Raw genomic sequence first — 25438 nt, forward strand, 5'->3', positions numbered from 1 at the left:
ACGTACACGAAAAAAAGTGAGGTTAAATTTTGTACCAACCAGCAAATCAAATGCTGTGCTAGTGTGCGTGAGAGCGGGCTTAGATAACTCTATCGAGAAATTAAAAGTGAGAGTGTGTGCGTGCAACATGGAGTTAAACTTTTCAAAGTGCCATGGTAATCTTCACAGCAACTTCACAGAAAGTTTAACTCCATGTTGCACACACTCTCACTTTTAATTTCTCGATAGCCTTCCACTTTGTTTATGTTTACAGCTGTAGTGCAGATGTATTAGTGAGGAGCAGTGGGGAGCATTCGAAAATCACGTTACGCATTCTGCCTTTTCAGCACCCAGAATCAAACCTATCATATTTTTTGATTCAAATAAAAATAATTATTGATAACACGTTTTCGCCATCCGTCAAAATAGAATTTTGTAGTTTGTCGGATAAAGTTTTTCGCATAAGAAATCCTTTTTTATCTTTCCGTACATTTATTTCCCTGACAATAAGAATTATTCGTGTGATTTGTATTGTACAACCTGTGGCCTGTCAGCTAATCTTGAGTTTGTGGATCTCGTGAAGTTTATTCACGAGATTCTAGACGCATCCGCCACCCTCCAACGGTAATCAAATTGCACAATGTGCAATGCACATGTACACAACCCGAAGAGTCGCAACAATGACATATTCGCTTAATCCGGCTTCCTTCAACGGTATTGGAACCAAGACCATCGTAACCGGAATGGACTCATCACCGGCACACCCGAAAAAGTTGGAAATTCAGTGGTACTGGCATCGGTGGAACTCTGCTGCCGGGCCAACCTTCTCGGTTTTGCTGATTATTCGCGATTCCCCAACCTCTTGGTACCCGATGGAAAACACTCGGTAAACGCCTTAACCTACTACATCAAATGACCGCATTCCTAAATGCTTTTTCCACATTTGCAGATCGCTACGTTCAACATGAGGCGGTGTTTACATCAGGTGCCATTCGAGCACTGTGAAGCTGTACAGGAACCGTACGTGCTGCAAAACTTGAAGAAGCAAAATAATGTTTTTGTGCTTATTGAAGAAAAATTAGGCAAATTTCAATGAATAAACCCCATTATTATTTCGATTCAAATATTAGTTGATTCAATTAAATTGCAATCTCAATCCGAATAAAAAATGAGTAACTTCAACAAAATAACGGATTTGTTTCAACAAAAATCCGCACTTTCTACCAAATTTTGGTCAGCAAAACTGAACGTAGGTTCAACAAATCCCTGATTCGAAACAACAAATTATCACATAGATGGAACTCCATACAACCTGTTAGCTCAAAAAGTGGGACGATTGTTCAGTTCTGTCACTGGTATAGTGGAAATTTGTCCACGCTTGTCACAGCCTACTCAGCATCAACAACTGTAAAATTTGAATCCATTATACCTCTTGCAAATTGACAGATCAAAACACGTATACCACTTGTTTGTTGACAGAAGCTTAGATTACAGCGATCAATCGTACGGAAATATCTGGAGCAACACGAGAAAAGGGTGGATAAGCATTTTAATAGCTGGAACTATTTCGCAAATTCTGAGCCAACAGTTAACTTTTTCTCAAAACTCGATGTGTAAAACAATAGCTCGCCTTCCCAGCTACCTTCTAACGCTGCGGGTTTTGTTAAATAGTGAAATGTTATCTCGGAATTTGCAAAATAGCTCTAGCTCTCAAAATGCTTATGAGCCCTTTTCAAATGTTGCTCCAGAATATAAAGTTGGAAAATCATGAGAGTATTCAGTAAAACTCGCACAAAAGTACCATGCGTAATTCAAGCATTCATTCATTAAATGACGGAGTTTATGCTGCTTTGGTGACGCGATTTCTTTGCTAATGATTCAATTTGTATGCTCTTCCTCAACAATTAAAGCTCTCCCTCGTGATTCACTGATAGACGATGGGTTAATGACGTCGTTGATTTGAAAATTGAGAGGAACAGATTTTAGAGCTGCGAATCCCCTCCTCTTCCCATATGTTTGTTCGATGTCAAAGAATTCAAGCCATGCACTACCTAAATACCTGTTTGCAAGCCATGATGAGCCATGATATTTGAAAATGCAGTTTTTAATGCACAGTTTTCCGGCATTTTTGAGCAGGAAAGGTTAAAGAATCGCAAAGACAAACGGCCAACACGAGAGGCAAAACGAAAATTCAAATCATGGAGTGCTGCGATTTTGTTTACTTGAGGCAATGTTTCAGTATACCAGTTTTGATCGGACGAGGGATCAATGCATATTTCATGTAGCCGGTGCATGATTAAATAAAATTATCAACGAAGATTTAACTTAAAACATTAGAAGCATGATTTAAAAAAATGATCGAAAAAGGATAAAATTTGGAATATAAGAAAACTAGCTAGAAAATTAAAATTTGGTTGTGAGTGATACAAATGCATATTCCGGCATTGCAACGTCACGAAATTTTCCACTTTTTGCGAAATATGTCTCGTATGATATTAAAACCAGTTCCAAATATAAATTTTATTACAGGTTCGGATTGGAAATTGAATTTTCTACAAGAAGTGAATATGGAAGTCTTTTTTAAGTTGAACTTTTCATTTGCCACATCGATCACTCCGTGACGATGCAACGGAGTGAGAAATAATTAAAATGTAAGTCCTATCAGTCAAAACGGGTCGTTTTTGTCGGTAGAGAGCGTGTCATATGCATGTAGCATAACATTATGAAAAATATTTCGAATAATATTATGAACAACAATCGAACAAATGATATTCTGCGCTACTATAAGCGTTCTTAAGAGATTGCGCACAGAAAAAGAAAATATAATTAGAATAAAATTGTGATCAACAAATGGGACCAGATTTAAATAAAATAAGGATTACTCACTATCTACATCTACTGACAATAATTATTAGAATCTACAGAACAACGACAACATCAAGGGATGTGTACTGCCGTTCTACGTTCTATGTCAGTTTTGGACGATTTTGACTTTATGATATTTTTAAGTTTAGTTTGAATAACACCAAATAACACCAAGTCTGTTGGTCCCATCGTAACACTTCTACGCATAATTGTCCCACCAAGTATGTTCTTACACGGAATCATTAGTTTTACTAAGCATTATGTCTTGTTTAACTGTTGTATAGCAAGAGAATCAAAAATCTGGAGTTTTTTTTTTGAAAAAGTCCTATAAACCAAATTTTCATTTTTTGCTTTTTGGGTGTTTTTGAATACCCCTGATTTAAGGCGGTTCTAAAAACACCCAAAAAGCAAAAATTGAAAATTTGGTTTATTGGACCTTTTCAAAAAACTCCAGAAATAAGGATGATAAAATGCTAATTGGGGTGATTAGGGACACACAGGGCGAAAAGGAACCCACGGGACAATTATGCGTAGAAACACAGAAATCCGTCGAAAAATTTCAATCGCGTTTTTTTCAGTTGCCCTTTTTTGAACATGGGACAGTTATGCGTAGAACGGCAGTGTATGTGTGTGAGAAATTGTCCAAGGCATTGTGCACATTGAAATCAATAATCGTAATCGGCTATGACATTATTTGGCTGGCCGAAAACATTGTTTTCAAATGAGGCAGATTTTGTAAAAAGAGTTCTGTTGAAAATGCTGCATAAGTTTAACTGCACGCCAAATTACTGGTAAGTCAAGATTATGTTCTCGATGGAAATAAATGCTGTTATCATAATTAAAAATAATTTTCCACTTTTTATAATTTTATGAAAATCGAAATATTCTAATTACATGCACTATGGACGACCCGCTGATGCAAAACTGTCATAAAAACTTGTCGAAAAGTTGTAGCTCTCCACCGCTAGAGGCAGCACCGTGCATATCCTCGTTTTTGAACCTGAAGTTCCACGGATGTGAAATTATCCACATTTACAACAACAAAATTCAAGGGTTGATGCAATACAAAGATTTTGCTGATTATATTCAACAAAATATTTTGTTGAATCAAACCTCACCCAGGCTGATTCTACAAAATATTTTTCTGCGTGTATATGTAAATTTTTATGTACAACACCCTTACCAAAAATCATGATTTTTTGAGTTCCAAATCCCACTTTTCATACGATTTTTTGAGTTCAGGTACTACAACCATAAAAATGGTTATATGGGTTGAACTGAAAAATTTGTATGAACAGTGGGATTTGGAACTCAAAAAATCATTTTTGGTAAGGGTGAACCGAGTGTAACGTCATGATTCGAATTCCCGGACGCTTCGAAACCCGGACACCTCATCTTGTTTTATCAATTATTTGGATATAAGTTCGCATTATGAATGTCAAAACTGTGTTATTTGATGAATTCTAACATCAACTTGCATTTAAAGTTTGTTTGAACGCTGTAGTAAATGTCAAAACAATAAAATAAAATTTTAAGATTACCGAACATGCGAAACATTTCACGTGAAATATTTCATAGGCGTCCGAAGTACCAGGAAGGCAAAGCAGAAATTTATGTTTTTGATTTTCTTAAATTGCAGCCATTTTTTATTTAAAATATCGATTGTTTTGATGTTAACAGCTTATTTCAGACCTATTCATAAGCAAAATCGAGTGTCCGGATTTCTAATCAGCTTTCAACAGTGTCCGGGATTCGAAGCACAACAAGTCATCTTAATTTTTAAATTCTAATGAAAAATTGTCAGAAAAGACATATTTTGCATGCATTCTCTTAAAACTGACTGTTAATACTACATCCTGATGATATTTCTACATTTCCAACTTATTACATGATTTTTTGCCAGCTATACTAAAAATAATATGGTACTAAGTGTCCGGATTTCGAATCATGACGGTACAACGGTGAAAAAAACAATTAAAGACCATAGACAAATCCAGCGAAAGCTCAACGCTGCTTTTTGATGGTGAGAGATTTGACAGCTCCCATACTAAATATCTCGATTTTCATACTTTTTGTTAATTATCTTTTAAAATAAAATACTTAACATATGAAAACTATATATTTTTGGTGCCCAAAATTCCTGCTGAATCGAATGGTGTACTTATCTCGATTGCAAATTTTTTGAGCAGTTTTCATTTTAATAATATTCTAGACACATTTTGTGCACCTAATCAATCAATACTTTTATCATAAATAATCATTTTATTGCTTAAAATTGAGTTTTCCTGAGCTCCCATATGCTAATACATGGAAGCTGTCATTTCTAACACCATTGGCCACCTAGCGGCCATTTCAAACTGCATTCATCTATTTCTTTGAACTGCAAAAGTGTAATGCTGATTCTCCGTGTGATCACTTTTTTCATTTTAATGCAATTTTTTTTGACAAGACAACATTTTTTCGATGGATCAACTATGGTCCTTTTATCTCTCCGGGTTTAAATGCCGTTGGAGAAAAGTATGGACCCAGATTTTTAAGTGAAGATGGCGGTACGAATGATGCACGCCTGAAATGTCAAAATCACGTACTGCCACTGTATCACATAAATATCCCATATGCATTTTCATCGCTTTTGAGTCAATGATGCAATTTGGCTGAAAATCGTGTGCTCTTTCAGAAACATCCAGTTCTTTGTTCTAGAAATCAGGAGAAAAACCAGTTTTTTAGCGAAAACTTAACACGTAGCCTAGTATGGGGTGGCACGTCAGTTCATCAGTGCATTACTGAAGTAACTTTTGCTCATTTTTGGTGGAGAGGTAGCTTATTAGAAGTACTTCCAAAATATGCAATAACCCAGAATGTACCAAAATGTACATGATGAATTTTGAAATGTTGCCGTCGATTTATGCGAACATGGGTTCAGGACCCAATGGAGCACCCGATTCGAATAGAGACCCTGAATAGGGAGTTTGCTAAATCGATCTGGCAACGTATGTTTTGAGCTTGGCAACACTGATAAGTTTTGCTGGGCGTTAAGGCAGCAGATGCTCATTAGGATACGTCAAACTCGTGTCTGTTTGGGTACGACAAATTCACTTCGACCAGTCTCCCTATTTCGGATCTCTAGATTCGAGTGGTAGAAATGACAGTTTTCCCATAAGGAATACATTGTAGAAAAAGCAAAAACTGCTCGCATGGAAATCTGGAGTTTTTTTAAAGGTCCAATAAACCAAATTTTCAGTTTTTTTGCTTTTTGGGTGTTTTTTATACCCCTGGCTCAAGGCGATTTCAAAAACACCCAAAAAGCAAAAACTGAGAATTTGGTTTATTGAACCTTTCCAGAAATCTAGTCATGGCAGAAATGTTCCATTATTATTATTTCTCAACTTTTGAACAAGTGGCCCACCATGCCCAACTTTGAGTATACGCTTTGAACAGATTACAGATTTGACATACATTCAACCCAAAACTGGGTAGTATTACCGTTCGTGAGCTACCGCGCGCGTCGCGTGAGTACCCTTGATTTTTTGACATTCAGACACTCAACTCTACCCTTCCTCCCATCATCCATCAGAAAAAAGTCATCTGAGGACGGACACGCAGCGTCAAAATTGCAATATTTTTCCGTTTTATCGCACATTTTTCGGCAAAATCCGGCCCGAGTAGTGCAAAATTCGTTCCGGCACGACGTCCGCATCATTTTGCTGGTACGGACACCCACCACAACCTCCGGAAAAGGTAGGAAATGAGCGTTTAAAGTTGGTCGTCGAGGCGTTTTCACTTTTTTCTCTTCCTTCGCCGGAGACATTTTTGTTTCCCGTCGTTGTCTTTTCTCCCCCGTGCCGTGCCACGGGATTGGGAAATTTTAGTGCGGCAATCTTCCTCCGGGGCACACGTCGCAAACCATTATGGTTAACAACATTATTTCCCCTTTTTGTTTCCCCCCAGCCTTGTTCGCTGGTTACAGGCCGCAGAACCGCTTTCCGAAACCCTCCTCCCCGGGGGAGAAAAGAAGACCTCGCGGGAACAAAGAAGCCACCGACTCCTCCATTTTTGCCAAAAAGGAACACGACCGTGCAGAGAAAAGAGGGCTGAAACTAGTTTTTGTGCATTGTGGAAGCCGGAGGCCATCGACGGAAGAAAAGGGTTTGCTGTTCCTTGGTGAGTGCGAATAAGAGTGAAAATCTGTCCAGAAGTGCTGGTGCGCCTCCCCCCTTCGGAGTAACGGGATTTCTGCCGTGGTGTGAATACAAAGTGCGGTGAAGCGCAACAGATTGTCAGCGGCAACAAAATGACGACGTGGGAACCGCAACCGGACGGACTGAACCAGATCATCACACTGCTGAAGCAGTCCCAATCGACGGACAATGCCATCCAGCGGGCCGTGCAAATGGTATGTTTTGTAATGAATACGTGATGCTGTCGATTTTTTGTTCTCTCTGCTCTCGGACAAATATTTGCATTCAATTGGATGATGGCTAATTTATTTACCTGCTCAGATGTTGTTGGAGCAAAAGATATGGTTCCTTGGCAAAATAACACTGTTTCAATTGAAATGCCTTGTTTTCTATTGCCTATTACAAATTCCACGGTATTTATGGATGATCCCATTGGTCCCTATACAGAACACTTTGTTTAACACCTTTTCAATCATTATTTAAAAGTAAATGTAAAAAATTAAAAAAAAAATAAAATGAAATTACAGGCCATGGTTTCACCAGTTGAATGAAAACCTAGTTTTTATTATACACCTGTCCAGTTGTTTTGCAATCATAAGTTTCCAAAATTTCTAAATATTGACGATTTTGTTTTGTGAGAAAAAAATGTTTTTGCGGTGCTGAACATTTAAATTTCATAAAAGTTTAAGCAAAAACAGCTAAACATGATTATTAATGCAGAAAAAGACGTTTAAAACTGTTTCGATTTGATTAGACTTTTATTTCCATTTTTCCATAGTTCAATTATCCGAAGGAAACATTTCCCAAAGCTTCAGATAATCCAAATCGTAGAGAACTACTCAATAGAATATCTGGATAAAGCATTTTGTAATATGTAAATCAGGCTTGCTTTTTTTCGAGAGGGATTATTCTCCTAGAGGACTCCTAGAGCCTTCTCACAGTAGTACTTTCTAAAGGCTGATACGGAAATCGGAAGGAACGCAAAACTCCATTAAAACGCTCAAGAAACGGTCAAGGAAGAGGCCGCGAAAAGATTTTTCTAAAAACGGTACAGTCATCCCACATATTCGGAACACCCACAAATTCGGAACACTTTTATGATAATTTGTCAATAACATGCCAAAAGTAGCTTTTCTGTCGACCTTACTATTTTTAGAACCCTCATTTGGACATTATCTTGCTATTTCACTAGTAAAAGTAGTACTTTTTGAATAAAAAACTTCATTCCAAGACTATTTTGTCCAGAGCAGCAAAACACTGCCTTCAAATGGCCTGTTTCATAATTGTGGGATGTTATTGTGCCTCCCACAATTACACAGTCCAACAAGATTTTGTCTCTGAGACGAGTATATGTGTTCCTAGTAGAATTTTGCCTGCTGAATCCGAATCCGGGTCCAGAATTGCTCCAAATGGTCCCAATTTTGAGATACACCCGTTTGAAATGTTAGTTTAGGCCAAAATTAGCTACTTTGTTGACTATTTTACAAAAGAACTATTGAATAAACAATTAAACCAATACATGTATCTTGAAGTTCACGTTTTCCCCTTTCTGAAACACCCCTGGTTTTTAAAATTTGAATGTTTCTACACATATTTATAGCCATTTTAAAATTAGAATTTGACTTGCATGCAAGTTGGAAAAACTTGAATGAGAACCAAATAAAAATATAATTTTAAAATGGCTATAAATATGCGTAGAAAAAATCAAATTTTAAAAACCAGGGGTGTTTCAGAAAGGGGAAAACGTGAACTTTAAGGTACATGTATTGGTTTAGTTGTTTATTCAATAGTTCTTTTGTAAAATAGTCGACAAAGTAGCTAATTTTGGCCTAAACTAACATTTCAAACGGGTGTATCTCAAAATTGGGACCATTTGGAGCAATTCTGAATCCGGATTCGGATTCAGCAGGCAAAAATCTACTAGGAACACATATTCTCGTCTCAGAGACAAGAAACATTTTATTTTTTGTTGAACTGTGTTATGGAACACCTGAATTTAACTGATATTTTCACAAAAAAAAGTTATCAAACCATGTATAAAATATCACTAAGCTTGAGTTTCATTGGTTTCAGTGTGTACAGTCATTATTTGGTAATAAATATGTACTCCTGGACAGATCCAAAGTTTGTTTACATTCGTAAGAAAACGTGTTCCGAATTTGTGGATTTCAAGAGTCAAAGTAATTCTTCAAAATCTTCATATAAAAGTTAAAATTTGCAGATGTTCGATACAGCATTCGAAAGATCGCAAGATAAGCTTTCAAATAAAGGTAAAAGCGAATCATTAAGTTCAATTATTGATTTGCTATGATTTTTTGAACATTGGCCGAACTGGAAACCGTTCCGAATATGTGGGATGACTGTACGCAGCTTAAGAACAGAAACGGAAAAGGCGTTTTACTTTTCTGCGCGCGGTGCTTGTTTGCAATATATTTTGCTAATCCGTTATTGACCAGGACCTCCAGAAGTTACATCCACGAGCCGTGGAAGATGATTGGGAGCTCAAAGGTCCCTATCATGCTGATCAATACCGGCGCCGGCCACGACCAGTGGTAGGGTCACGGGGAAGTTGATGGGAATGTTAGTCCGATACTTGAGTGATAGAGACCGCACAATTGACTGCATCTCTGACAAAGTATCACATGAGTTTTGAGGGGGTTTGTAGACAAGGGGTTGGAAACTCTTAGATCTATAATTATTTTGTTAACCAGTATATCAAAATATATGTTAGTATACTTATTATTTCCTTCCAATCGCCAGTATACTTACCAATATACTGAGAGTATCTTAATATACTAACAGTTTATTGCTGTTCGGTAAGTATACTAACAAGTATACTGGAATATCGTTAGTATACTCAGTATTCTTAAGTAATATTAGAGTTTCCAGCCCCTTGTTTGTAGATGGGTGTGAGGTCAGGATTCACGAGTGGCAGTGATGTGACGATGTGAGATTTAAAATTTTCAACCTATAATCAAAATGCTTGAAGCCAGGACCGTGGTGTAGGAGTAGGCGTGATTGCCTCTCACCCAGTCGGCCTGAGTTCGATCTCAGACGGTCCCGGTGGCATTTTTCGAGACGAGATTTGTCTGACCACGCCTTCCGTCGGATGGGGTAGTAACCTAAAGGGTTAGGTTGATATCTCAGTCCAGGTGAAGGAGTCGTCTCCCTGGGTCATGTCTCGGTGGAGTCGCTGGTAGGCAGTTGGACTCACAATCCAAAGGTCGTCAGTTCGAATCCCGGGTGGATGGAAGCTTGGGTGTAAAAAGAGGTTTGCAATTGCCTGAACAATCAAGCCTTCGGACGCCTAGTTTCGAGTAGGAATCTCGTAATCGAGAACGCAAAGGCAATGCTTTAGAGCGAATAATTTGATTTTTTGATTTGAATCAAAATGCTTATCGGTTGAAAATTTTAAATATAAGGCAGCCGGCCGCGGAAAGACAAATAATTGATTATATAAAAAGTTTTTGAATAAAAAAAGCCACTTTTTTAGATTTTTTGTTTTTTTTTTTTTTTTGTGGAAATAGCTTAAGATGTTACAAAAAAAATCACGAAACATAAAGGATGGAGCTTGGATATAGCAACTCTTCTAAAAAAATACAAAAAATCATTTACTAAAAACATTTTTTTCAAAAGTGCTCTAAACGTTAAAATTTTTCAAAAACCGAATACGGGAATCGATTTTTCAGTCATTTTTTAATAAAAGTTTCCATATTGACCACTGCACTAAGTCCAATCCTTGTGGAGTTACAGCGGTTTTAAAAATAAAAAAAATATATTTTAAAAAAGGTTGTTGGTGGTTTTTGCCAATTTCTATCAGCCTCGAAAATATTTTTACCGGAAAGCTCGTCCAATTTTTTAAATGCAAAAATATTTAAAACACTTAAGCCCTTCTCAAATGTCATTATCGGGTGAAACTGGTTGCATATACACAAAAATTGCTAACATGTATACATTTCATTGAAATCGGAGAGGGTCAAGAAAAAAGTACCAAAAAAAATCCTGTTTTGGGCTGGAATTGCTCATTAATAATTTTGAAAACTCTTAAATGCCTTGTGATTCTGTATCTCAAAATGCAGAATCATAATATTAAAAGGACGGACTTTGTAAAATGCTCGAAATGAAATAAACTAGAGGGAAAGCCCAACAATTATCATTAATTGTCTGGCAGAAAAAATTCAAACACAAATTTAGGAATTAAGAAATTGTGACATTTTTCGATTTAAATTTAAAAATTGAAAAATAAAATAAGATCAGAAATTCATAAATTTTAAAATACTAACAAACATAATTTAAAAAAAAATAAAATAGGTTAGAAAATTAAAAAAACCTATCATTTTAAAAACACAAAGAAGCAAAAATTTAAAAATCCAGGAATTGAAAAGTTTCAATGTTTAAAATTAGTTTATTCAAAATATTAAAAAAAAACTGAAATTCAAATTTTAAAGTAAAAAAAAATAAAAATTAAAAATTCTTTATTTGGAAAAAATTGAAATATTTTCTATACAGCAATTCCCCACGAAAAGAGCATGATTCGAAGAAAAGTTCTCCGATCGGGCTCACATTTTTTTTGGGGTTCCTTGGCCGAAATAATTAGACCCGTATTTTTTTTGTTTGGCCATTAGGGTGACCTATGCCGTGTTAGGGTGGTCCAAAAAATGGCAATTTTCGTCGATTTTCGCAAAAACCACTTTTTTTCCAAAAAATCATATCTCCGCGCCATTTCATCCGATTTTAGCTGTTTTAGACGCAAAAGAAAGATGATAAGTTTGGCTATTTGGGAAAAATAGTAAGAGGTTTCAAAAATCTAGCTTAACATCTGAAAAGGTCGTATGAAAACTTAAAATGCTGTTTTGAAGGTTTCGGGCCTATGTCTGAAAATATTTTTACCTGATCCCTCGGAAAATTTTATAAATATATCGAAAAATGGTGAAGTTATGTTTTCAATACTCTGAGATACGATTTTTTGCCCTGGGCCTTGTAAAGTCAAGGGGCATGATTTGATCCTAGTGCATTAGTTAAAATTTGGGTATATATTCTTTTTTATAAGCACTATGGACACCACTTCATGCTACGAGAACTCGCTTTGCCGCAGTCCCAGGGCTTAAGCGTTGGCCGATAAGCTGTCTTCGTGAACTAGGTAGTTCTCCGATAGTGAAAATATCACAATTGCACAAGACACCGCTGCTTCTGTGACTTTTTCACTATCACAATGTGGGATTTAGGTTGGGACTTCAGGATAGTACAATTGATTAGTTGCTTAGCATTAGCATTTAAAATAAACTAGTATCCTTTCCAAATCTATTTGACGTTGAAGTTAGTTGCAATTGTTAAGTAAGAGTAATGCTGTCAATAAACTTTGATTGATGTAGAATACTAGGCATTCTTTTATGTCCAATTTTCCATAGAGTCTCGATCAATCAATAATGTAATGATGTCGGGCAAAATTCGTTGATCTGTTGAACTAACGATTTTCGGATTATGGTTGTATCGACCATTGTTGCGAATCAAGGAACTACGGATCTTTTGACGTAAATGATCATTTCTTTTTCAAATCGCGATTTCTATCCTATTTGTATATCAGTTCATAATTTTCTATTGTTTTTGATAGAAGTAGTACTACAACAGTTAAAGGAAGGTTTAGTTTTGAACATTAAGTTTAGAGGATTTTAGATTAAAGTTTAGACTTTCAATCCAAAGTAGCAAATGAATATTTGGACCTAAAAATAAAAACTGAATAAGTTGGATTTATGAATAACACACAACTGTGCATTTATTCTAGAGTCAGGTCCATACAGCGTCAGTGCTTATTTGGTCGAAGTGTACTAATTCATTGGCAGATCTGATTCTAGTTGTAATGCACGACAAGACTACTGACGGACGTGACAGGACGAGGGCCCAGTTTAGAGGTTTCAACATCAAAGAACTTTTTTTTTCGAATCATGCTCTTTTCGTGGAGAATTGCTGTATAATTTTGAATGATTTTTGTTTTAAATTCTAAAATTAAAAATTCGAAAATCAAGCAATATTTTTTGATCGAAAAGAATGCGCAACTTTTATTGACCGCGTTCCGTCCGATCTCCATACCGTACTTAAATAAAAAAAATTGTTTTGGCCGGATGTGCTCAATGATCATATTTCGAGATGGATCTTTTAGAGGCCCTCCAAGCTGTTTTTTTTGTGGAGTTCGTTGAAAATATTGTGCACTAATAGCTGTTTCTTTACTTTCACAGAAACTGGAGGAACTAAACCAATATCCAGACTTCAACAACTACTTGATTTACGTGCTGACCAAGCTGAAGACGCAGGATGAGCCAACGCGCTCGCTGTCGGGATTGATTTTGAAGAACAACATCCGCATCCACGGAACGCACCTGCAGCCGGCCATCATCGAGTACATCAAGCAGGAATGTCTGCAGGCGCTGGGCGATCCTTCGCCGTTGATCCGTGCGACGGTGGGAATCCTGATCACGACGATTGCCAACAAGGGCAGTCTGCAGAGTTGGCCCGAGCTGTTGCCGACGCTGTGTGACATGCTCGACTCGCAGGAGTACAGCGTGTGCGAGGGCGCCTTCGGGGCATTGCAGAAGATTTGCGAAGATTCGGCCGATACGCTGGACAGCGCCGCGTTGAACCGGCCGTTGAACATCATGATTCCGAAGTTTTTGCAATTTTTCCGTCACTCTAGCCCGAAGATTCGGTCGCACGCGATCGCCTGTATCAATCAGTTCATCATCAATCGTACGCAAGCGTTGATGCTGCACATCGACACGTTCATCGAGAATTTGTTCCACTTGTCGTCGGATGAGGACCGGGAGGTGCGCAAGAACGTTTGCCGAGGGTTGGTGATGCTGCTGGAGGTACGAATGGATCGCCTGATGCCGCACATGAACAACATCATTGAGTATATGCTGGTGCGGACGCAGGATCCCGACGAGACCGCGTTGGAGGCGTGCGAGTTTTGGTTGTCCCTCGCGGAGCAAAGCATTTGCAAGGAGGTGCTGACGCCACACCTGAACCGACTGGCGCCGGTACTCGTGCGAGGCATGCGATATTCCGACATTGACATCATTATCCTGAAGGGTGACGTTGAGGAGGACGAAATGATTCCGGATCGCGAGGAGGACATCAAGCCGCGGTTCCACAAGTCCCGAACGCATACCCAAAAGGCCGGCAGCATGGGCGCGCAAGATACGGGTGCCCGCGCGATGGAAGGCAACGAAGAGGAGGAAGATATGGATGATCCCTACGACGATATGGACGATGACAGTAATCTGTCCGATTGGAATTTGCGCAAGTGCAGTGCGGCGGCTCTGGATGTGCTTGCGAACGTGTTCAAGGACGACTTCCTTCCGATTTTGCTGCCCATCTTGAAGGAGACGCTTTTCCACCAGGAATGGCAGGTCAAGGAAAGCGGCATTCTGGCCCTGGGTGCGATTGCCGAAGGTTGTATGAACGGCATGACGCCCCACCTGCCCGAGCTGATTCCGTACTTGATTTCGTGTCTGTCGGACAAGAAGGCGCTGGTCCGCGCAATCACCTGCTGGACGTTGTCCCGTTATGCCCACTGGGTCGTCAGCCAACCGCACGATCAATATCTGAAGCCGTTGATGGAGGAGCTGCTGAAGCGTATTCTCGATGCTAACAAACGCGTGCAGGAGGCGGCGTGTTCTGCGTTCGCAACCCTCGAGGAGGAAGCATGTACGGAACTGGTGCCGTATCTGGGATTCATACTGAAGACCCTTGTGTTTGCGTTCGGAAAATATCAGCACAAAAATCTACTGATTCTGTACGACGCCATTGGAACGTTGGCCGACTCGGTCGGAGTTCACCTGAACAAACCGGAGTACATTAGCATGCTGATGCCACCGTTGATCCAAAAGTGGAACATGCTAAAGGACGAGGACAAAGATCTGTTCCCGCTGCTCGAGTGCCTGTCGAGTGTGGCCACGGCGCTGCAGTCTGGCTTCCTGCCGTACTGCGAACCGGTCTACCGGCGGTGCATCTCGCTGATTCAGCAAACGCTGAACCAAGATCTGGCCAGCACGGCCAGCCCCGGACAGTACGAGCTCCCGGATAAGGATTTCATGATTGTCGCGCTGGATTTGCTGTCCGGTTTGGCGGAAGGTCTGGACGGGCACATCGAGTCACTCGTCGTCAGCAGCAACATTATGCAGCTGCTGTACCAGTGCATGCAGGATTCTATGCCGGAGGTACGACAGTCGTCGTTTGCCCTGCTCGGGGACCTGACGAAGGCATGCTTCCAGCATGTGCACCCGTTCATCGCTGACTTTTTGCCCATCCTGGGCCAGAATCTGAACCCGGAGTACATCTCCGTGTGCAACAACGCCACCTGGGCAATCGGCGAGATCAGCATAAAATTGAGTAAGTTTTTGTTTGTGCTTGTTGCGGATGATCCCATTTGCTGACCATTTCTTACTTTTTACAGGGGAAGACACAAAGACGTACATTCCGCTGGTGCTCACCCAATTGATCGACATCATCAACAATCCGAATACGCCCAAGACGCTGCTGGAGAATACAGGTAAATTTGTAGCAATATTGTTTAGTTTAGTTTAGGAAATAATGTAGGATATATTTGTTAATTGTTGTTACTTTTATGAAACATTTGAATCTGTTTGTTGTTATGTAATTTTTGTAAAGTTATTTACCCGTCTGAAAACGAATAGAAAACAACATGTGAAGCGACTTTCACGTTCCGTTACTAGTCTCAAATAATTAGTTAGATCTTTTGTTCAATAGATAGCAGTTCGCTCAGTTTAGGACCTTTATATTAATTTACTTTACTTTTATATAAGCTGGTGTATTATAACCAGCGTTACGGTTGAATGAAAAGTCTATTTGCCGGAAGTAAGAATCGGGTAATTAAAGCTCGGCTAGACAAAGGACCAGGAAGAATTACTTCAACAGTACAGCGGACAGGGGAACATGTCTTCCACGGGAAGAAACGTCAAGCCTTCCATTTAGAACGTCAAGGACAACATCGGAGCCAAGATCGTCGAAACCATGCAAAACGGTGTGCAGATGTTGAGGATGAAACTTTCCAGACCCATTCCATCGTACATCACCGTTTGTCAATACGCAGTGAATTTGATAACACTAATTTCAACTCGAAAAAAAATTTGACAGGTCCGAATGGTTATTCTCTAACATTTGTTGGAAAAATTAGGGCGGTTGGTCGTTGTAGCAGACAAGCAAAAATTGCCTGCAACATGTGGGAGTAGCGAACAGCAGGAAGTCGCACGGCAAGTGACAGCTCGATCTTTGTTTGCATCAGGACACTGTGGTGTAGTGGTACGCGTGGTTGCCTCACGCCCAGTCGGCCTGAGTTCGATCCCAGAAGGTCCCGGTGGCATTTTTCGAGACTAATTTTGTCTGATCGCCTTCCGTCGGACGGGGAAGTAAATGTTGGCCCCGGCTAACCTAGAGGTTAGGTCGAAAGCTCAGTCCAGGTGGAGGCAGTTCGAATCCCGAGGTGGATGGAAGCTAAGGTTAAAAAGAGGTTTGCAATTGCCTTCGGACACCTAGTTTCGAGTAGGAATCTAGCAATCGAGAACGCCAAGGCAATACTGTAGAGCGAATAATTTGATTTTTTTAAATTTTTTTTTTACTGTGCCAAGAAAAGGTATTGACTAATATAAAAAGGATCTTCGGATGATTGGCTGCCACTAATCATTTTTGATTCATTGTTTAACTTTAGCTGATCTGTCAATAACGGAGTAGCAACTCATTTGGCAGTCAACTATGCTTATTTATTTCACTGGACCTAGAAAGCCTTACAGGGTGGTTAGTAAAGATTAACATAAAAAGTGCAAGAATAGGAATAACCTCTATTTAGGAACATTTTTCTGCAATTGTAAAAACAAAATATAATCATATTTATTTTTCTAGAATCCCAGAATCCCCGTCTTTTCCGTTAAACCATTTGTATTTTATCTCTCTCTCTATTTTTGTTTATTTCTCTGTTTAGCAATAACAATCGGTCGCCTCGGTCTTGTGTGCCCCCTTGAAGTGGCTCCATCGTTGCAACAGTTTGTTCGACAGTGGTGTGTAACTAAATAATTTTTACGTTTTTGTTTTTCTTGAAACATAAACAACTCGGATTGTGCAACGCCGGCCTTTGTCACAATCGGAATTGTTTCTGTTTTGTTGTTTTGTTGTGTTGTCGCACCTGTTTACTTGTTCCTTTTCATTCGTGTAACTACCGTTCGCTGTGTTTATATATTGCCGTTTGTTGTTTGTTCCAACATGTAAATCGTCAAACCGGAAGTTAAATTAAATCCCTATTCCGTTACACTACTGAAAAGAGAGTCTTGTATGGCGCGTGCTCAACGCCTCTTCCTCGGGTGCCACTTTGCTGATAGTGATGCGATCGTTCACAGGTGCTCCTCTCTGCGCAACATCCGCGACAACGAGGAAAAGGATTCGGCGTTCCGGGGCATGTGCCAGATGATTACCGTCAATCCGGTCGGCGTTGTGCCGGACTTTATCTTCTTCTGTGACGCGGCGGCCTCCTGGATGAACCCGAAAACGGACCTGCACGAGATGCTGCAGAAGGTGGGTGGAATTTTTTTGTCACTACCTATTTTGGCAATAACTTCTTTTCAGTTTTGTTTTCTCTTCATACATTTCCCGTTTAGCCTCCCCCTCACTGAGGAAATGGCGATTTAAGCCGTGGCGGGATGAAATTCTCTTTAAAGCCTCATCAGGAGTTTGAAGAGAGTTTTGTCCTGCCGCAGTCCGGATTGATGTGTTGTGGCTTCCCTGAAGAGCTCTTGTAGAGCTCTTACTTTTAGATGTCCAATTTCCCGGAGTTACAAATTTCCCGGGAAACGGGAAATTTTCAGCAAATTTCCCGGGAAATTCTAAATTTATTGAAAATTGTTATGGTCTTTATTTTAATTAATATTAAGCAACGAAATTGTATAAGACATCAACATTAATGGTTTAAATAAGTGTGAAGATCTATTCACAGATTGACTGCATGTAAAAAAACATTCTACGACAAGAAAATGTATTTTGGTGTTTTTTGATGAGAAATTTTAAACATGCCTCTGTGACCAGTTTATTGAAATGAGAAAAAAAACATGCAGAAATTATGTTTTTCATGACAAATACTGGTTACAGCTCTTGAACAAATGGTAAAGCTTTTTACCTTCCTCACCTTACTGAGGAAAGGCTATAAAATCACTCGGAAAATGAACTTTTTAATTAGACCTCCTAGACCTACCTTCATTTGTACATATCGACTAAGAATCACCAGCTGAGCAAATGTCTGTGTGTTTGGCTGTATGTAGACATGTGTACCAAATCAATGTCACTGGAATATCTCGTCACAGGCTCAACCGATTTTGGCCGGAATGGATTTAATCGATCCGTCTTAACATTCCCTAAGTTGCTATTTAAATTCATGCAGTTTTATCATGTATTTAAAAAGTTATGTTGAAAAAACTGCTTCATATTAAATTAAAATTATGGTAAAAAGGGTGGTTTTTTCATGAAACCCTCACATGTTATATATTTTTAGAAAGCATATGAGAAGACCTTTTAGGTGGAGTAAGAATTTTCAAGATCTGACTTACCTATCTTAAATTACAAGCAGTTTAAAAATGGTCTGAATTCACATAACCTCAACTGGTCGGGTCTGATCGCCACGAAAAAGCCGTGTAGAGGGATGCCTTTTTCCTCAAAGGCCGTGTCTGTATAATCTTGACAAAAAGTCTGTAGGTAGTCAATTTTTTTACTCATCACTTATTTTTATTAGGGGAGATCCATCAACATGTGGACACTTTAGGGCGGTTGGAATCACTATAAATAAGAGGAAGACACAAACCACCTAAAGCGGTATACGCACTTCGGAAGGAACCGGTCAAGAAAAAAATCAAATGGGCAGCAGCGGCAGCGCAAGCAAGTCAGAGAGGGTGAAGAAAAGCCCCAAGAAATCGTTCCCTCTCCTTTGTTCTGCTGTTCGTGAAGCTATTTCTTGACCCCTTTCCTTCCGATCTGCATACTAGCCTTAAAGGTGGATTAAGTAACGTTTTAGTGTTGGTTTTACTCCAAACAACCCAATGTTTTCAAATATTTGAGCAAGCTTTGAATATATTCTTGCACGTAAAAAATCTAAATTTTAATTTGGAGGTAAGATGTTAATATTGTTTTGATTATATTACATCAATCTGTTGAAAGCTTACCGAATTGTAATAATTTAATACTCATTAGGCAAGATCTATTCCAAGTTGCCTTAAAAATTAATATTATCAGAAATAATTCTGATGTCATAATTTCTGATAATCTGATTAATTATATATAAACCAAACAATACATTTAATTTAACAAAATCATGTTGAGTTTGTTCATTTATTATTTTTTCGGGACCTTTAAAAAAAAAGTTCAAAGAATTTAAGAAATATATACTGCCCATGTTCGCATAAATGTCCCATATGCAAAAACAGCAAGCTGAGAAAAACGCATTTGAAGTTTGTCCCATAAATAAGGCTACGTGTTAAGTTTTCGCGAAAAAACTGGATTTTCTCCTGATTTCTAGAACAAAGTACTGGATGTTATAGGCTCTTTTGAAAGAGCACACGATTTTGAACCAAACTGCATCAAAAACTCGAAATCGCTGAAAATGCATATGGGACATTTATGCGATCAGGGTTAGTATACTTCCGCTTAAATTTCGGGAATTCCCGGGAAACATTTTTTTCGGGAAATCCCTGGAATCCCGGGACGGGAAATTGGATGCTCTAGATTGAACAAACCCGTCAACTGTATTCATGTTCCAGCATCTCCCAAGGAAAATGCACCAAATACCATAGAAAAACTTACAAATTTATGAATTCAGTATAAGCCTACTATGCTTTGGGATGTACCCTTCAATGTTGGTTAAAGAAAATTTTTAGCTTAAAACTATTTTTGATGCAATTTAAAAAATGTTTTTTTCAACTACTTTTTCAGAGTGCGTCGTTTTTGGTATGGCGATGTTATTTGACGTCCTTTATAAGACCCTTTCCTTACAATTGGTCGAAATCCATTCTAAAGCCCAAAACTAAGGGTGGCCCATTCTGCCCCCTGCCCCTGAATGTTTTTTTAGGTTTATTTCGATAAATAAAACATCGGTAACTTATGAACGTTTGTCTATCAATTATTTAATTCATTTTTTCATTAAATGATAAATTTTACCCTTTCAATCAATTCTGTTATGCATTTTCAACCCACAGATTCTGCACGGGTTCAAGACCCAGGTCGGCGATGAAAACTGGAGCCGGTTCGTGGAACAGTTCCCGCAGCAGCTCAGCGAACGCCTCACGGTGATGTACAGCATCTAAGTGGCGAAAGAACAGCGTTTCGGTATGTACGGAATTTTACAGCGTCGATTGTGCCGTCGCGAGACCAGCAAAAGACGGCTTAATTGTTCTTAAAACAAAACACAAACAAATCGAGGTAACGAAAACAAACAGTGACTAGCAAGTATGATGCATTTGTTTCTCAAAGTGGCTTAATTTAATTACTAATTGTGGTAATATCGAATTAATCGATCGCAATTCTGAGCTGTAGTTTGCCCAATCAAACGATTTCGATCGCAGAGGTCGAAACCGTTCTCGAGCGAGAGAAGGCTTTTCTTTTTACTATTTGGAGATTTAAAATTTGATACTGAATTAAGGAGTTTTCACTTCTTGTGTATTATTAGTTTATTGGTAAAATTTTCATCTACGTTGTGAAACACAAAAGAATAAATAGCAAGTTTTAAGCCACAAACAAACACATACACATAATCCAATCGTAAATATGGTAACACCATCGTTGTCTGCCGACACTCGATACATTTTATTACTACTTGTATTCTACTTTTGGTGTGGCGAGCATTACAAAAGAGATAACGATTCAATATCCTTCCTTAGAGTCCAACAAACACACACAAAAGATCCCCTTTTCCCCCCAACCTCAAACTCATCATTGTGAAAAATGGGAGCGACTTCTGGTGCTGCTTTCCGGCGAAAGAACAAAACTAACCAACAAAACAAAAACAAAAAACAATGGATTATAATTTTCATCACAATTCGACAAGAGCTTATAAACGCCAATGGTTTATATTGTGGTATATTTAAACAAAAAAAAAAAAATCGTGGAAAGCGAGAGAGATAAACACTTTTATAAACAATCCTATATGTTCCGTACAACAGTACAGTTCTTGATCTGTGTGACAAGAAAATGGGTGATTGCGAATGAGTGCATGAGAGTAATTTTCAGTTGACTAAATTAAACAAAAAAAAAAATCATAAAGGTTTGTCTCAGAATTTTGATGGGGTTAAATTTTGCTCAAATTTGTCCCTTGTCAAGATTCTGCGGTTAAATGTATGCAGTTTTAGGCCGAAAAATCGAAGCCTTCTAAAGAATATTTCAATTTCTCGGTTTTCAACGGTCCGAAACAATCGCTGAGTGAGCTTTCAAAAGGTGACATTTGAGCAGAGTGACGGGGTTTAAAGATTACCCCGTAAAAAATTTTACTGTTCTCGATCTGACGACACACCCTACGAAATCGGGTAATCAAAAACAACCAACCAGATTTAGTTGGGATGCGTCAGGAGTAAGATTTTTAGTCTCCCTAAGAAAAAGACCGATTAAATCGGGTTGAGTCAGGTTTTCTTTTAGTCACAGACTAAATCGGTAAAAATCGATTTTTTTAAACGATTCCGTCAGAATTCGTCGGCCGATTTTGAACACCGATTTTCCAGCAGACGCTTATGTCAAGATTACACAGAAGTCTGTTGCCTGGTCGGTCGATTCGTTTTTCTGGATTGACACTTCATCAGAAATAGAGCCCTTATTTAAGACAAAGTTCTTCGAAAAAAAGGAAAAAGTAAAAGTTATTGGTCTATTTTGACAATTGTTTGAGCTATCAAAAAAAAAAAATCGTATTCAAATGCATGGCTAGCTGTGTTTAGAGGTTTTGGTGAGCACCATCACTCGCTGGCTGCGGTTTGGTATAGTATTCGTTCACAATTCGTTTCGAGTTTATGAATCGGATAATTTGATCGACAATTGGAGATTGATCAGTACGTATTAATAATGCCTTTAAACTACCCATCACTCTGAAATCAAAACAATAACATCGTACAACCTTTTGAAAACTCTTTCTAGATAAAAGTGATATTTTAGTATGTATTCTTTGCCTTTGGAAACGTTCTGGTTATGTTACAAGAAAAAAAAACAAGTTTGGTGTATAAACTATCTATATAAAGGAGTTCTAAAATAAACAAATGCCCAAGACAACTAATAAAATAAAATAAACGGTAAGTTAAAGAAGCAGAAAAACATTTTGTACGTATCGGGAAATCGGGTCGCGTTCGCGTTCGTCGGGAAAATCGTCGTTGTTCGTCGTCGGGTCGGGTCGGGTCGGGTCGTCGGGTTTCGTGTTTTTATTAAGTTTCTTTTTTTCGTTTTCTTTTCGTCGATTTGTAAAAAAATCCACCAGAGACCAATCTATTTTTTGAACAGATACTATTTGAACAAGAAAGTTCCTGCACAGCAGCTGATTGATTGATTTTTTTTATAGAAGGAAATTAAACAGATAACCAAGAGATGCTATTATGAGAGATATGGTGCCATTAGATAGTTGAAATATATCATGGTTTAAGGATATAATAAAACATACACACAGAAACTGGAGAAACAAAACATTAAACATACACAAGGTCAAGCAAAAACTAAGACTAATCAAATTTTAAGAAATCGCCACAGAATGATATGCTGTAAACGGCGAAAACTAACTAAAATTGACTGACAGCTGTGCGTTAGTCACCAATGATTAACATTAGGTTAACAAATAAAAAAAAAATAACAAAGACTGAAAAGAGAAAACATATTTCCTCAATTTGAAACAACAAATCTCTTTGTGTTACTTATTTTTGATTAGTAGCTGCGCCAAAATTTCTACTTGTAATTTACAGACGAAAAACAAATCCGCACACGTTGAATAATATCTGTTCAATACACACAAACACTCACACAAACAAATTGTAACTGTTTATACAAGTATGGAGGTATCTCTTTTTGTTTTTCGTTCCGTATATTACAAATCGCGCGCCGCGTATCGTGTCGTTGTCGTCGCCGTCGTCGTATCGGAAATCGTCGCGTCCGTCGTTCCGGGAATTTAAAAAAAAGTGCGAGGTAATGGGCGATTATTTGGGCAATCAAAAACTAAACTGATCTTTTGGCCCCAAATGATAACCATCATTACCCGCTAGAAACAAATCGTCGCGCTCGGGAAATCTAAATATTAATATAGTAGGAAACAAAAAAAAAACAAATTTCGTATTCGCGAATCGTTCCGCCGAAAATCGTTGTGATATATTATCGTGTTCGTTCGTTGTTAGGAGGTTTATAATATTATTAGTTTCTTTTTTCTGTTTTATAGGTTTCAAGTTAACAAGTTTTAGTTTTTTTATACTCTTGTAGGGAAAACAAGTAAATCGCGCGTCGTCTATACAAAATCGGGTTCGTGTAACTTTGAGCATAAGCCCTGGGTTGTTGGTCCGTCGCGTTTACCACAATGAAAGGTGCTCTCGTAAATAATACTGATTTAAGATTTAGGGTTTATATCATGAAATGATTGTAATTTATAGCTAAAAACTTAAATGAACACGTTAGTTGATTTGTATGGGTCTGACAGTCTTTGAAATTATTCATCTGCTTAAAATTGTAAAACGCAAAATTCATCTTATTCGTTAAAGTAACATTAGGTTTAAAACCAGTTAATCTGTCAGACCAGATCATTCGTTTTATTTCTAACAGTTCGCTGCATCCTTTATTATATTTCATTTCACCATTTAATTCAAATAGCAAAAGTCACACTCAAAACTGCACTAGTTACTAATCCAGGATCAACTGTAGAAAATGCCAGAGATATGAGACATTATATTGATTACTTCACATAGTCTATACAAAAAAAGCAAACCAGCAGAAAGAACTCTTAAATCGTACGTACCTTAAATCAAGAACAAACAAAAAAGAAAACGGAAAACCAATCCACGTGGATTTGGTCGCGTCGCGTTTAATCGTCGCGGAATCGTGTGATCGCTAACTAAAAAAAACAAAACGTTTAAAAATGAAATAAAACTACTTATACAAGACAAAACAAACCAAGATTTATACACCCAAACGTGGGATCAACCACAAATATGCAAAAAAAGAAAACCATTGAATACAGTTGAAATTAAGCGCAAATTCGGGACCGCACCGTTTGCCTTGTGTCGAACAGTTAGCTTCGCCCTCCTATTGGTTCGCGAAGCTCTACCCGTTCCACACACGGCAACTGTTTTCCCGCAACAACAAAAAAAACCTAATTTTGATTGCTTGCAACGTTTTCTTGCCGCGCCTGGCGTGGTGAACGAAAATGGAGCAGCAAAAAAAAAAACACTGGCTGTATTGGTTAATTTGAGTATTACCAGCATCACCTCTTCGAAATACAGGCCGAACTATACTTAAATGAAGAAGTATAAATTGCTATTATAATGTAGTTAATATTATTACGAGAATCTAAGTGATGTAAACAAACCAAGTGTGTGCGCGAGATTGTGTGTGTGGACGAATAAATTTGCGAAACTGGAAACAAAAAGAAAAACAAAGTGCTAAGATTTTAACAGAAGTCTCTCAATAGTCCTTAAAACTCCCCAAATTCCTACCCAACTTGTGTAATCTACCAAATGTCCTGCAAACACCCAAAGAGAAAATGTTGCTCCTTTTATTCAATACTGTAGTAATTATGTATCAAATAATCAAATCAAAATCACACCTCGAACGGTTATAATAAATTCTACATTGTCACACATTGGCACTCACATCAAACACAATTACGCAGTGGTAGTTTCAAAATTAGATTGAATAGAGTGTAGAAAAGAAAAAAATACATCCGCGTTGAATTCATTTAAGTTCAGCAAACAGGTTAAATGGAAGATATCAAATAGAAAAAAGATGAAAACTTGCATGCTCAGTTACAAATTCAATCATAAATAATAGCTCTTCTCACTAGAAAATCAAACAGGTAGAAAAAAAACAATAGAAATTTTGTCAACTTCAACCGAAACTTGTTTAAAAATTTGGATAACTTTTAGAAGTAAACAAGTTCTGAGAATACATTCTAAACAAAACATTGCTAACTGCTTTTAATTTTTGGTTATGGATGACAGTCCCATCTTTGTTAGAGTTGAAAAATGTTCCGCGTATTTTACCTTCATCGCTGAGGAAAGGCTATTAAATAACGCGGAAAATAAATAAATTTTGCTTTTTAGATCCATCATCACGTATACACTTCTCAAATGGTAGATAATCATGTTAGAAACAACTCTTCCATAATTAAAACTTTCGGAAAAATCGTTTGCCAAGTTCCCTGGGTG

At 38.1% G+C, this 25438-nt stretch overlaps 1 protein-coding gene across 1 annotated transcript; it reads left to right on the forward strand.

Annotated features, from left to right (window-relative positions):
• The first annotated feature begins 6391 nt into the window (after positions 1–6391).
• On the forward strand, positions 6392–24997 carry LOC6030890 (transportin-1). The gene is made up of 7 exons (XM_001841714.2): positions 6392–6582; positions 6793–7237; positions 13256–15407; positions 15472–15567; positions 17014–17089; positions 17426–17600; positions 20264–24997. Exons 2-7 carry the CDS (start codon positions 7136–7138, stop codon positions 20369–20371), a joined length of 2709 nt encoding a protein of 902 aa, XP_001841766.1. The 5' UTR covers positions 6392–6582; positions 6793–7135; the 3' UTR covers positions 20372–24997.
• The last annotated feature ends 441 nt before the right edge of the window (positions 24998–25438 follow it).

This window comes from Culex quinquefasciatus, chromosome 3, assembly GCF_015732765.1.
Source record: "Culex quinquefasciatus strain JHB chromosome 3, VPISU_Cqui_1.0_pri_paternal, whole genome shotgun sequence".
NCBI classification, from domain to species: Eukaryota; Metazoa; Arthropoda; class Insecta; order Diptera; family Culicidae; genus Culex; species Culex quinquefasciatus.